Source organism: Acinonyx jubatus, chromosome B2 (genome assembly GCF_027475565.1).
Source record: "Acinonyx jubatus isolate Ajub_Pintada_27869175 chromosome B2, VMU_Ajub_asm_v1.0, whole genome shotgun sequence".
NCBI classification, from domain to species: domain Eukaryota; kingdom Metazoa; phylum Chordata; class Mammalia; order Carnivora; family Felidae; genus Acinonyx; species Acinonyx jubatus.
In genome coordinates, this window is record NC_069385.1 from 87,549,377 (window position 1) to 87,564,365 (window position 14,989).

The 14,989-nt window shown below is 34.7% G+C and overlaps 1 protein-coding gene and 1 pseudogene across 1 annotated transcript in view; one reads left to right on the plus strand and one right to left on the minus strand.

Annotated features, from left to right (window-relative positions):
* COL19A1 (collagen type XIX alpha 1 chain) overlaps positions 1–14,989 on the minus strand; it is a 329,235-nt gene that overhangs the window by 272,465 nt on the left and 41,781 nt on the right. Inside the window, exons 6-8 of the mRNA XM_027057488.2 lie at positions 8,124–8,204; positions 2,570–2,695; positions 1,412–1,474 (exon numbers count right to left, since the gene is read on the minus strand). Of these exons, the coding sequence (XP_026913289.1) occupies positions 1,412–1,474; positions 2,570–2,695; positions 8,124–8,204 (270 nt within the window). The remainder of the gene's footprint in view (positions 1–1,411; positions 1,475–2,569; positions 2,696–8,123; positions 8,205–14,989) is intronic.
* On the plus strand, positions 2,922–3,708 carry LOC113598445 (ER membrane protein complex subunit 4-like; annotated as a pseudogene).

The window sequence follows — 14,989 nt, forward strand, 5'->3', positions numbered from 1 at the left end:
TAAATTAGTCAATATGATACACTGTATTAACAAATTTAAGGATAAAAATCATATTGTCATCTCAATAGACGCAGAAAAAGTATTTGACAAAATTTAACATCCATATATGATAAAAATTCTTAAGAAAGTGACGATAGAGGGAAAGTACCTCAACATAATAATGGCCATATATGACAAGCCCACAACTAACATCATACTCAATGGTGAAAAGCTGAAAATTTTTCCTTTAAGATCAGAAACAAGACAAGGGTGCCTAATTCCACTACTACTATTCAACATAGTATTGGAAGTCCTAGCCAAAACAATTAGGCAAGAAAAAGAAAGAAAAGGCATCCAAATCGGAAAGGAATAAGTGAAACTGTCACAACTTACAAATGACATGATTGCGTATATAGAAAACCCTAAAGACTCCATCAAAAGACTGTTAGAACTAATTAACAAATTCAGTAAAGTTGCAGAGTACAAAATCAAGATACAAAAATCTGTGGTGTTTCTATACACTAATAGTGAACTATGAGAAAGAGAAATCTTAAAAAATCTTAATTATAATTGCATCAAAAAGAATAAAATACCTAGGAATAAATTAACCAAGGAAGTGAAAGACATGTATATTGAAAACTATAAGACATTAATAAAAGAAATTGAAGAAAATACAAATGGAAAGATATTCTATGCTCATGGATTAGAAGAATCAATATTGTTCAAATATCTATACTACACAAAGCCATCTACAGTACAGTGCAATCCCTATCAAAATGGCATTTTTCAGGGCACCTGGGTGGCTCAGTCAGTTAAGCATCCAACTTTGACTCAGGTCATGATCTTGCAGTCCATGGTTTGAGCCTCACGCCAGGCTCTGGTGTTGACAACTGAGAGCCTGGAGCCTGCTTCAGATTCTGCCTCTCTCTCTCTCTCTCTCTCTCTCTCCCTCTCTCTCTCTGCCCTTCCCCTGCTCATGCTCTGTGAAATGGGTGAAGAGGGTATAATTTTATATAAAAGTAAAATACACAAATAAATGAATAAGAAGCTAAAAAAGAATCTTCAGTGGGGACCCGTCAACACACAAGTGAAATAAGAGTTCATCAAGTATTCGGTGAACAGAATGCTAAAGAAAGTTAGGGCATAACAAAATATAAATGTTCTTACTTCACAATTTTGCTTATAGTTTATAGATAACAAAGATTTGGGTCTCTATATCTTTTAAAATTTTAGTTCCAATAGGAACTCAAAAGCAGACTTGGATGCTGATATAGTCTTTCTCATTTCAGTGATCAGCATTTAAATATAGTCCTTAATAGCCTTTAACAGAAACGTGCATTTGTATGGGACATAGAGATATGACGTGGACACATTTTTAAATCACTTTTGAACCAATCCACTTTCATTCTGACAGTGTTTTGTGGTATCTTACCGGTTCTCCTTTATCCCCTTTCTGACCAGGTGAGCCTGGAGTTCCTGGAAAACCTGCTTCTCCCTGAGCAAAAGTGAATTTCTGTGTTATCAAACATTCTGTCACATTGAGCCAAAGACTAATAATTTGTAAATATGAAGGTGACAACAGTAGGATAAAGCTTTACTCTCCTCTGAGCTGATGGCGGTCCCTCTGCTGGAATGCCCTTCCCTTGTTCAGGAGGCTCATTACTCTCCGTCTTCCAAACACCATTTGACATCATCTCCTCCATGAGACTTTCCAGGACCTTGAACACATGATGCTCCCCTATGGCCCTGCACCTGCCTTTCTCATGGAGCCTATGATACAGTGTTGGCCGCTACAAGAAATGTGAATTTCCTCTAAACTTTACCTCACCCGTATACCCCCTCCTCCAACCAAGAGCAAAGGGGTAGCAGGATGTGTTAAGCCTCTAAGGGGAAGTAAGAAGTGACAGTGCCAGGGGACATTCTGCTCTAGGAACCTCATTCCTTTCCCAGGTAAGGGTATAGAGGAAAACCATCAAGAAATCACTCAGCCTACTTTTAGCATAGCCTCTTGACTGCCATTACTACTCACAAAAGAAGTTTATGTCGGTCCACGGACCCACTCTTCCTGACCAGGTGACTGTAGTGGTACTAGAGAAGCAACTTCTTTGAGTGATATTCTCTATAAATTCTCTACGCAAGTTATGGCAAAAGGAGATGGCTGGCTGGATATTTGGAGATACTGGACAAACAGCCTCCACACAACAAAGAAATACCATATAGGGTATTTTTGTGTACGTGTGGAAGAGCAGGCACTGTTTCAACTGTGAATTCCCAAAACTGAAGCTTACTCCTGGCACATGCTAAGTACTCAATATTTGTCTATTGTACAGGTGGGTCCTCCCCTTACCTTTCTATCCATTCTCATTCATAGCCTGGAAAGTCTATGGCTTCAGAACTAGCCAGAAAACAATGCATGAAATCCTTTCTCCAATTACCTTCTCATAATCCATCCCAGCGACTGAATGGCTTATGCTTTTGATTCAACTAGCACTAGAGGTCAAGATACATTCTGTGCACTGGGGCCACATTCAAGGGGATGGCTCGCTTTGTGCAGTGGCTTCTCAGTGGGCATAGATTAAAACTAGCAAACCTTGTTTGGAATGCACTGGCACCGGTCTTGAAGTCCCTCCTTTGCTGGAAGATAGGCAGACAGTTTACTGGCATGAGCGGGTAACAGTGATGATGCGGTGCTTCCAAAGCCATCATAATCTGGACACTAAAATCCAGAAAAATGAATAGAGTTAATTCCCAACATTCTAGCATCCCAAATACTGGCTCCCACCAAACTAGGGATGACTGGAGTTGCCTGAAAGAACCACCTTCTAATTAGCCAAAAGTTGATACAGGTATATGAAAGTTGATAATGTCTTTTGCTCTTTCACTAGGCCTCCAATGTGTTTTATTACACTACAACATGTTAGAAATGCGCTAAATTTGTTCTGATGAGGAATTCTAAAGCTATTATAAATGACTTTATGATAAGTACAGAAATATCAAATATTTACAATAACTGCATTGTTACCATAGAATAGTTATACACATTACATCTGTATACGTTTTTGTGGAACAAAATTTAAAATAAAAGCAAGTGACTTGAACTTTTAGAACATCATTTACTCCTATAAGATGAATGTAAAGGCATAAGGAGCTTGGTAGCTTTGGTAGGCAGCCATTGCCATGATGACCCTGAGGGCCTGGTGGCTAACCGAGGTCGGTGCTTCAAGTGGGCCATTGAGCCGAGCGGGCCTGGAGGAGGCAGCAGGAGCCAAAGTGACCAGGGAGTAGCCAGAGAGACTCACTGTACCCTGACAGTTGCTTGGACAAGCAAGTGCCTGCCTGAAACCAGCATGCAAGAGACAGACGGGATTCTAGCGGAGAAGTGCTACTGGAACATTGCCTTGGGTCCCTTCAAGCAGATTCCCATGAACCTCTTCATTATGTGTATGGCAGGCAATACTGTCTCCATCTTCCCTGCTACAGTGGTGTGATGGTGGCTTGGGGGGCCTATTCAGGCACTTATGGCCCTTTCAGCCACTTTCAAGATGCTAGAAAGTTCAAGCCAGAAGTTTCTGTAGGATTTGGTGTATTCTCAGAAACCTCACAGGTTTGGCATGGACTGTTTATTAGTGCCAGTCAATGGGACTATTGCCCACACATGCATCAGATTGGTTAGCCCTCACTGAGCCCCCAGAGAGGATGGGGTTCAGTGGTGGAGAACTGCTTCTGTGAACCTGAGAAAGAACTACCTGGTCCTACATCCTGGGATCTCACGTACAACCTCTTTATGCCCAGAGGCTCCCCCTCGGCATACAAACTCTTAACATCATCATTCAAGCTGGGAAGAGCCCAAAGCTCCCTGCTTCCCATGGTGAGGAGGCAAACCCCACAAAGACAAGTATGTATCACTATGAACACAAACTACACCATAACCCTTGACTGAAAATAATGTAGAAAACTGTATTTATGGTTCCAGGACAGAGCAAAACAACAAATGAAACTGTAACTCTAATGAAACAAAAGAATGCCTGCTGCTAAATCAAGACCCGCAGCAGCAGCTCCTTTCAATAAATTGCGTGGTTGAGAACAATGCTTAAAAAAAAAGTGGCACAAGTTTCCCTTAAATCTATTCTCCTTAATATTTCACTTCTATTTAACATAAACTGGGACATAAAAATTCTGTTGGAAACACTTTGGAAGATGTGAGAAACTAATGCTAGATTCAGATTACACATGATGAAAAGAAAAACAAAACAGACACAAAGAGCAAATAAAAAAATACTTTTTACGCTCCAAGATGCTATGTATTTAATTGAAGTGTATCTTATTCTACTCCATTGTCCTTTAAAGTTATTAAAAAGTCTACACTATAACAGACGAGTGGCAAAATTTATACTTTATCAGTGGATTCAGAACATGTGGGATAACATGAAGTGAAACTCAGTTACAGAGAAATGACTTTTTCTCTCAAAAAATAAATCCAGATGGGAGGATAAATGTATCCTCTCCTATCCCATCACTTACCAGTGATTATTATTAATAATTATTAAATTAATAATTAATAGTTTCATAAGAATTATTTCATAATTTCAGGCTCCTCATCAGGGTTTGTAACTGTGAATTTGTAATTTTATGCTTGCAATTTCATAACTCTGAATTTCCAATTTAGGGGAAAGGGCTCACACATTACTTTACATATTACAAATTATATATGCTTGGAAAAATATTGTCAGGATAAAAAAAGTAGTAAAGGATGGTTAGTGGTTATTTACTGTGGTGAGACCAAGGTTGATATCTACTTCCTTCTTTAAATTTGGCTGTAGTTTCCAAGTTTTCTATGACAAACATACATAATTTTTAAGACACAAAATTATTTTGAAAAAAATGGGTAGCATTCCAATGCCTGTGAAAACAACAAAAACTGTAAGAAAAATAGCACCCAGAGACACTGGGATTAGGTTCCCTTGTCCACCACTAGTTCCATCACCTTTACCCTCTCCAGATTTAATAATTGGCTCTTTTGTTACATTGATCAGTTTCCAAGTCCACAAGTTTCAAGTCACATTAGAATGAAACATGATTATCACCAGAATAGTTCATTTCTCTCATATGATTTGATATGATTTTCCAGTCAGGTCCAGCTCTATTGGTTCCCACTCAGATGACCACAACCCAATTCGAGTTCATAATTTTGCTCTGGATAACTGATTTACTACATTAAATTGGGGATTTAAATGACTTGAAAAGTATGTCTCAGGCTTCACTCTAAAACTGTTCACACTCTCCAAAGAGTGCCTAAAGAGAACATGAAAATGTACAAGTAAGGACTCTTTGTAAAACTTCTGGTTTTGATTGGACACATATTTACTTAATTGGCCCTACAAATTTTAATCACATTTCACATTTATTTTCAACAAATGTTGCTAATTTCCTCCTTCTGCCTATGTCTGTAGTCATGAAACTTGACAGAAACAGAAAATCTAATTAATAGAAGCAAAGAAGTATATTTACAAATTATCTTGAATAAATTTTACCCTTGAAATATGCTATAAACTATTAATAACAAAAAACATGTCTGATTTGAAATTCCAAGATAAAATTAAATTTTTAAGCAAGCACATTAAAACTTTCTGAATTCAATACATTTAAAAAAAAAAGTTGGTGTCAGAATTATAACAGATGCACTTAAATGGCTTTTATATAATTATTTATCTTCCCATTTGTAAAATGTAGCATGTTTCTATTTTCTGTTACTCATTAACAGAATGGTGATGTCCCTTCAAATAATTATCATCAGGAAAATAGGCAGGTTTTGTTATTTTTTTCTTACGGTTGGAGATGAATTCCTACCTTCTTTTCCACAATTTAACTCCTAAGTAACATTTTTAAAATGTGAATAACTTTTTTCCCATAATTTATTAAGTTACATCATTGTTTTTAATAATCAAACCACTCCACTAAATCTATCACCTATACTTCCTTAAACAGTTTTCTCATAATTTGTATTGAAAATATCTATTATGTGATGACACAGAGTAATAACTACTAGTCAAGAAAACAACTTTCTTTTTTTCTTTCTTTCTTTCTTTCTTTCTTTCTTTCTTTCTTTCTTTCTTTCTTTCTTTCTTTTTCTTTCTTATGTTTATTTATTTCAGAAAGAGTGAGAGAAAGAAAGAGAGCAGGGCAGGGGCAGAGAGAGAATCCCAAAGAGGCTCCATGCTGTCAGTGCAGAGCCCAACATGGGGCTTGATCTTACAACCCATCATGAGATCGTGACCTGAGCTGAAATCAAGAGTTGGACACTTAACTGACTGAACCACTCAAGTACCCCAAGATTCAGTATTTAGATATATCGAAAAAATTTTATGCTACTTTTTAATCAGGAAAAATTATTATTTTAAAAGCTCTTACATCCTAAAGGAATAATTAATTTAAAAAATAAGCTTTCAGAGAATTAAACACCTTCAAAATTTACATATGTGGCTCCAGGAAGTCTCGGTATTTCAGGTCTGTAGATTGGCATTATAAATTATCTTTTTGGATATTTATAGAATGATATTTGGCTGGCTTTCATTTTACTTGGAATGAGAGCCATAAACTGGTTTGGAGATATGCTTTATAAAACCAAGTTACATAAGTAAAACAAGTAATTTTGAAAGACTTAGATAATGCTTTAAATCAGCCACATTATTATCCTACTATTCACAGTGAGAGACAGAAGTTAAAAATATTTTTGAATTACTAAGTTATTGATAAAATTTTCATACAATTTTGGATGTAAGTATAGAAGTTCTGAAAAGTCTAAGATATAAAGAAAAACATTTCACCTTTTCCTTTTACTTTTCATATGTTCTCTCTGTAAGACTTTTTAAAATTAATCCCTGTTAAACACTTTTTGTCCCATCTACCTGCTTTAATAGTTGATAAGTCAACAACTTAAGAAAGTGTTTTGACTGTCTTCTAGAAACAAAGCTCTAGGAATAGAAAAGCATAGCATGAGGGGCACCTGGTGGTTCAGTCAGTTAAGGGTCCGACTTTGGCTCAGCTCATGATCTCATGGTTCCTGAGTTCGAGCCCCATGTCAGGCTCTGTGCTGACAGCTCAGAGCCTAGAGCCTGTTTCGGATTCTGTGTCGCCCTCTTTCTCTCTGCCCTTTACGCATTTGCACTCCGTCTCTCTCTCTCTCTCTCTCTCTCTCTGTCAAAAATAAACATTTTAAAAAATTTAAAAAAAAAAGTGGAGCATGAAAGCGTAACTCCCCTCAATGAGCTTAAAATGGAGTTGATTAAATAAAAACAAATGCAACTGTATCTAATAACATAAGATAGTGCACCTGATCACTATAATGAGAACTACAGAAAGTGCTGAATTCAGTATTTTTTTTTTTGGAATGGAATATTGGTACAAGAAATTAACAGTTGCACAGTTAGGTTGGGAATATTAAGAATGAGAGGCTGAGTAACCGAGTTTATATTCTGTTGCCAACAGGGAGTGACCAAAGGTTTGGGGAAAGAGATGAACAGCAGGCAGTGAATGTGCCTTATTCATGACTGTTATAGCCTTGTTCTTTAGCACAATGTCTAGAAGATCAGTGTTTTTGAATAACAAATGTTTATTGGGAGAAAATAAATGCATACAAAGCAGTGATTCAGAGACTTATTCTGGTTATTTTGAAATAAAATGGTGTAGAGACTGGAAAGGCAGTTGACACGATAATGCAAAAATGCAGTCAGGAGATAAAGGCAGACCATGTCAATAAAAGGGAAAAGGTAGATGAAAAATCTATCACAAAGGAAAACTATCCAAGATGGATAACAAACTAGAAGAGGAAAGTGAGAAAGAGTAACATATGATTACAGATTTAAAATTCCTGCAACTGGAAAATGATGATGTTACCATTAGAACATATTTTAAGGAGAAAGTCATAAATTCCCTTTATGTCAAGTCCAAAGTGAGGACATACCATTCCCAAAATTCAAGACAAAACACTGGGATTCACACTGTAAAAAGAAACTATGTGAGAGCACTATAAGGGGTGTCTTACTGGGAACAAATTACTCACCTGGCTTCAACAGAAGACACTCAGGGCTGCTCTACATCTACACTCTACAGACTGCATTCTTCACATGCTACGAAAACTAACTTACCTTAGCATCTGATATTTCGCAGCATGTTTCTTGGGCTATGAAGTTTGAGTTACAGTAGATTTTAAGTTGATGAAGTTCAATCTATTAAAAAAGTAGTGATAAGACACATCATTAGTTTTCTTGAAAATCACATTTAGGCACTTAAAAGCTATGGTAATTTAACTGGAAAGATAAAAAGAAGCTAATACAAATAAGTTATTGGTAGATATTTTTAATGTTTTTATTTAATTTAGGATTCATGATTTTATGGACCATTAGAGAAAGAGGCATGGATTCAATTATTGAGATAGATCGCTGTATGAAAGAAATCAGATAATGAAGGCAATTGCAAATTTTTGCTGGTTGTTTCATACAAAAAAGAAGTATTTAATTACAAGATAGGTATTGTTACTCATTACAATAAAGTATGCCCACAAAATAAGAAATATTCCAAAGTAAAAAATTCTGGAGGAAAAGTAAAGTCAAAGGAATGAACACATGATGGAAAAGGCTTTCTCAGTACCTCTAGATCTCTTATTTGAGGCACTGAAACAGATGCTTACTTCCCAACAAGAAAAAAAAGAGAGAGAGAGAGATTTGGTTTTCATCTTTTTCATGCATTCTAATATCTATGGGGTAATCCTAAGCCACACTCACAATCTTTTTACAAAAATAATAGATTCCTTCTCTTGGCTTAGCAGATTCACGTTTTTTGGCATTGGACATGAAATATAAAATAGTAAAACTTTGGTTTGTGAGCATAATTCATTCCAGAAACATGCTTATAGTCCAAAGCACTTGTATATCAAAGCAAATTTCAAAAACCATTGGTTCAGTTGTGATCATATGACATTCGCTGTCATATATTACTTATATTGCAAGACATTGCTCATTTATCAAGTTAAAATTATTATCAAAAATGTTTTCTCATCTTGTGGAACAAGTTACTCACAATCTGAGATTTTACAGTTCAAAAAAGGTACAATCATGCCTTTAAATGCAAAAGCAAGGAACCACATAAGAATAATAAAGAGTATTGACAGAATTTCAATATGACAGACATGTAAATTGGCTATTTTAAATTAGTCTGTGGTTGCAAATTTAGTAGTTTAAAATAAATCCTACAATGATTTGACATATTTGACACAGGTCAGAAACAACCTCTCCTTTCATCCCTATCTTCTTCCTCCTGCCTGCCCTTCTCTTTCTCTCTCTGTCTCCACCTCTTCCTCTGTCTCCCAATATTCCAGAGCTAAATTATGCATTACTTTGATAACAAGATGTACTTGTTATAGAGATATCCAACTGTTATATTACAATAATTAATCTTACCATAATGAAAAGCAGATATCTTCAGTTATTTTGAAACTCTGCCCAACACCAAATAGCACACAGGTAGAAAAAAGGCTGTAACTATCACTCTACACTGAGATGAACAAAATCAATTCAGCTCATGAAACATATTAAGAACTCCAGACATCTTGTGAATTCATGAGCAGTCTTAATGATTTCTTTTGTGTAACTTTTTGCAAGATATTGAAGTTAACTTTTGTTTATAAAGTTTAAATACACTGTCTTACATAGTCTAATGAAAAGCCACATAGTAACATACCAACTAAGTAGAATAAAGAACGGGGACTCCAATTAACTTTCTTTCTAAAACCAATTAATCATCATCATTGTTACCAAAATAGCCAATAAATATTAAAACTCAATTATATACCATCCACTCTACTAGGCCCTTTATATGAATTATTTTACTTAACTGAAGATAGATGACCAATTTTTGACAGATTAGAAACTAATCAATTAACATGACATTGAAACTACATTCCTAGTTTAATGATGCTTTATTATTCATTAGTTACTTTAGAATCCTTCATTGACAACAGTACTTTATAAGGACAGTGTTCAGGGCTAAGTCTATACTGGCCCTTGTCACACAGAATTTGTTAAAAAAAAAAATCCTTTATATCAGTTTTGTCACCTACCTCTTTCTCACAGAAGCAAATGGACAGTATACATAAAATAAACAAACTCAATTATTATGATTTTCTTCAATAACAGACATCCTGAATAAATAAAACATTTTTACATTACAACAGACCCTAAGAATCATAGAGCCTGTATGGAGATGATGAAAAATTAGTCCACTTAAACTTTTAGTAGGACCAAGAATCTTTATTTATTTATTTATTTATTTATTTATTTATTTATTTATTTATTTATTTTTCCAAGAATCTTTTTTAAGTGTTTATTCATTCATTTTGAGAGAGACAGAAAGAGAGAGAGAGAGAGACAGAGAGAGAGAGAGAATGTGAGTCGGGGAGGGGCAGAGAGAGTAGGACAGAGAGAGAATCCCAAGTAGGCTCTGCGATGTTAGCACAGAAGTGGATGCAGGGCTCATCTCATGAACTGTGAGATCATGACCTGAGACTAAATGAAGAGTTGGACACTTAACCTACTGAGCCACCCAGGTGCCCCAGGACCAAGAATCTTTATAGAATAAAATATGTATTTTATTTGTTTGTAACTCAAACACTATCTCATTAAAAAGCTGCATCGTAATATGGCTTTAACATTTTTTATTTTTGTCTTTTTTTCATTTATTTATTTTTAAATTTTTAATTCCAGTGTATTTAACATAAAGTGTTATATTAGTTTCAGGTGTACAGTATAGTGATTCAATAATTCTGTACAGTATTCAGTGCTCATTGTAATAAATGTACTCAATTCCCTTCCCCTATCTCCCTACTCACCCATCCCCCACTCATTTCCCCCTCTGGTAACCATCAGTTTCTTCTTTATAGTTAAGAATCTGTTTTTTGGTCTCTTTTTTTCATTATTTGTTTTGGTTCTTAAGTTTTACATATGAGTGAAATCTTATGGTATTTGTCTTTCTCTGACTTATTTCACTCAGCATTATACTCTCTAGGTCCATCCATGTGTACCAAATGCCAAGATTTCATTCATTTTTGTGGCTGATTTATATATATATATACACACATATATATATGCATATTATATACATATATACACATATTATATACATATATATAAATTATATAATTATATAATATTTCTATATATATTTCTATATATAATAAATATATATATATAATATTTCTATTCTTAACTTTTTGAAGAACCTCCATACTGTTATCCACAGTGGTTGCATGAGTTTGCATTTCCACCAACAGTGAACAAGGGTTCCTTTTTCTTGGCATTCTCACCAACACATGTTGTTTTTTGTGTTTTTGATTTTAGCCATTCTGACAAGTGTGAAGTGATATCTCTGTGGTTTTGACTTGCATGTCCCTGATAATGAGTGATGTTGAGCATCTTTTCATGTATCTGTTGGCCATCTGTATGTCTTCTTTGGAGAAATGTCTGTTCATGTCTCTGCCCATTTTTTAATTGGATTATTTGTTTTTTTGTGTGTTGAACTGTATAAGTTCTTCACATATTTTGGAAACTCACTCTTTACCAGATATGTCATTTGCAAAAGTCTTCTCTCATTCACTAGGTTATATTCTAGTTTTGCTGATAGTTACCTTTGCCGTGCAGAAGTTTTTATTTTGAAAAAGTGCATTAGTTTATTTTTGCTTTTTCCCCTGCCTCAGGAGACATAGAAAAATGTTGCTGTGGACAATGTCAAAGAACTTACTGCCTGTGCTCTCTTCTAGGGTTTTTATTGTTTCAAGTCTCACATTTAGGTCCCTAACCCATTTTGAGTTTATTTTTATGTATGATACAAGAAAGTGGTGCAGTTTCATTCTTTTGCACGTGGCTGTCCAGTTTCTCCAATGCCATTTGTTGAAGAGTCTTTCTCCCATTGCATATTCTTCCCTCCTTTGTTAAAGATTACTTGACAATATAATTGTGAGTTTATTTCTGGGCTTTCTTTTCTGTTCTATTGATCTATGTGTCTATTTTTGTGCAGTACCATAGTGTTTTGATTAGTACAGTTTTTCAGTGCTTCTTGAAATCTGGAGTTGTGATACCTCCAGTTTTGTTCTTCTTTTTCGAGATAACTTTGGCTATTCAGGGACTTTTGTGCTTCCATACAAATTTTAGGATTATTTGTTCCAGTTCTGTGAAAAATGCTCTTGGTGTTTTGATAGGGATTGCATTAAATCTATAGATTGCTTTGGGTAGTATGGAAATTTTAACAGTATTTATTCTCCCAATCCACAAACACGGAATATCTTTCCATTAGTTTGTGTCACCTTCAATCTCTTTCATCAGTGTTTTATAGTTTTCAGAGTTCATGTCTTCCATCTCCTTGGTTAAGTTTACTCCTAGGAATTTTATTATTTTTCGTGCAACTGTAAATGGTACTGTACTCTTAATTTCTTTGTCTGCTTCATTATTAGTGTATTGAAATGCAACAGATTTCTATATGTTGATTTTGTATTCTATAACCATACTGAATTCATTTATCAGTTCTAGTAGATTTTTGGAGTCTTTAGAATTTTCTCTATATATATATTACCATGTCATCTGCAAATAGTGAAAGTTTTACTTCTTCCTTACCAATTTGCATGCTTTTTATTCCTTTTTCTTTATCTGACTCCTGTGGCTAGGACTTCCAGTACCATGTTGATAAAAGTGGTGGGAGTGAGTAACTTTGTCTTGTTCCTGAGATTAGAAGAAAAGCTCTCCACTTTTCACCATTAAGTATGATGTTTGCTGTGGGTCTGTCATACATGGCCTTTATTATATTGAGGTATGCTCCCTCTAAACCTACTTTGTTGAGGGTTTTTATCACGAATGGAGGTTGACTTTGTCAAATGCTTTTTCTGCATCTACTAAAATGCTCATATGCTTTTTATCCTTTGTCTTGTTGATATGATATATCACATTGATTTGAAAATACTGAACCACTCTTGCATCTCAGGTATAAATCCCACTTGATGGTGGTGTATGATTTTTTTAAATGTATTATTGGATTCAATTTGCTAATATTTTCTTGAGGATTTTTCCACCAATTTTAATCGGAGATATTGGCCTGTAGTTCTCTTTTTTCGTAGTGTCTTTATCTGCTTTTGGTTTTAGGGTAATGCTTGCCTCATGGAATGAATTTGGAAACTTTCCTTCTTCTATATCTTGCAATAGTTTGAGAACAGTTGGTATTAACTCTTCTTTAAAGTCTCAGTAAAATTCACTTGTGAAGCGTCTAGGAGTTTTTGGATTACTGATTCAATTTCATTGGTCTGTTAAAATTTTCTATTCATACTTCAGTTTAGGAAGGTTATATTTTCCTAGGAATTTATCCATTTATTCTAAGTTGTCCAATTTGTTGACATATAATTTTCATATTTTCTTACAATAATTTGTATTTCTGTGGTATCAGTTTTTATTTCTCCTTTTTCATTTCTGATTTTGTTTGAGTGTTCTCTCTCTTGTTCTCTTCTTTTTTTTTATGAGTCTAGCTAGAGGTTTATCAATTTTGTTGATTTTTTCAAAGAGCCAGCTCCTAGTTTCATTGATCTATTGTGTTTTAGTTTCTATTTTGTGTATTTCTGCTCTAATATTTATTATTTTCTTCCATCTGGTTTGATGGAAGAAAATAGCTGCTTTATATGTAAGGTTATTTTGCTTATTTGACACTTTTCTTGCTTCTTGAGGTAGACCTGCATTGCTGTTAACTTCCTTGTTGGAACCACTTTGCTGCATCCCAAAGATTTTGGACCACTGTTTTTTCATTTTCATTTGTTTCCATGTATTTTTATTTCCCCTTGATTTCTTGGTTGACCCATTTATTTTTTAGTAGCATGTTATTAACTTCCATGTATTTGTGTTTTTTTCCACATTTTTTTCTTGTGAATGATTTCTAGTTTCATAGCATTGTGGTCAGAAAAGATGCATAGTATGACTTTGATCTTTTTGAGTTTGTCGAAACTTGTTTTGTGGCCTAATATGTTATCTCTTCTGGAGAATGTTCCATGTACACTTGAGAAGAATGTGTACTATACTGTTTCAGGATGGAACATTCTGAATATATCTGTTAGATTGATCAGGTCCACTGTATCATCCAAAGCCCCTGTTTCCTTGTTAATTTTCTGTTTGGATGATCTATCTATTAATGTTAGTGAGATCTTAAAGCCCCCTATTATTATTTTATTACTATTGAGTACTTCCCTTACGTTTGTGATTAGCTGTTTTCTGTATTTGGGGTCTCCCATATTGGGTGCATAAATATTTACAGTTATATCTTCTTGTTGGATTGCTCCCTTTATGATTATATAGTGTCCTTCTTTGTCTTTTTTAGTTTTTGTTTTAAAGTCTATTTTGTCTGATAGAAATATTGCTATCTTTCTTTTCACTTCTGTTTGCATGATAAATGCCTTTCTGACCCTTCCCACTTTCAATGTTCATGTGTCTTTAGGCTTGAAATGAGTGTCTTGTAGGCAGCATACAGATGGCTCTTGTTTTTTATCCATTCCATCATCCTGTGTCTTTTGATTGGAGCATTTAGTCCATTTATATTCAAAGTAATTATGGATAGGTATGTACTTACTGCCATTTTGTTTTATAACCACTTATTCTGTGGTTGCTTTTATAGTTCTTCTCTGTTCCTTTCTTCTCTTGCTTTATTCTTTCTCAGTTTGCTCGCTTTCTTTAGTGATATACATGGGTTCCATTCCTTTAATTTTTGCATATATATTATTGGTTTTTGATTTGGGATTACTATCAGGTTTGTATATATTATGCTTACAGCAGTCTATATTAAGTTGATGGTCACTTAAATTTGAACCCATTCTTTACTCCTCTCCCCCTCACATTTTATGTATATGGTGTCATACTTTACATCCTTCTATTTATGACTCCTTTGACTGATTTTCAGAGATATAATTGACTTGATTGCTCTTGTGTTTCCTACT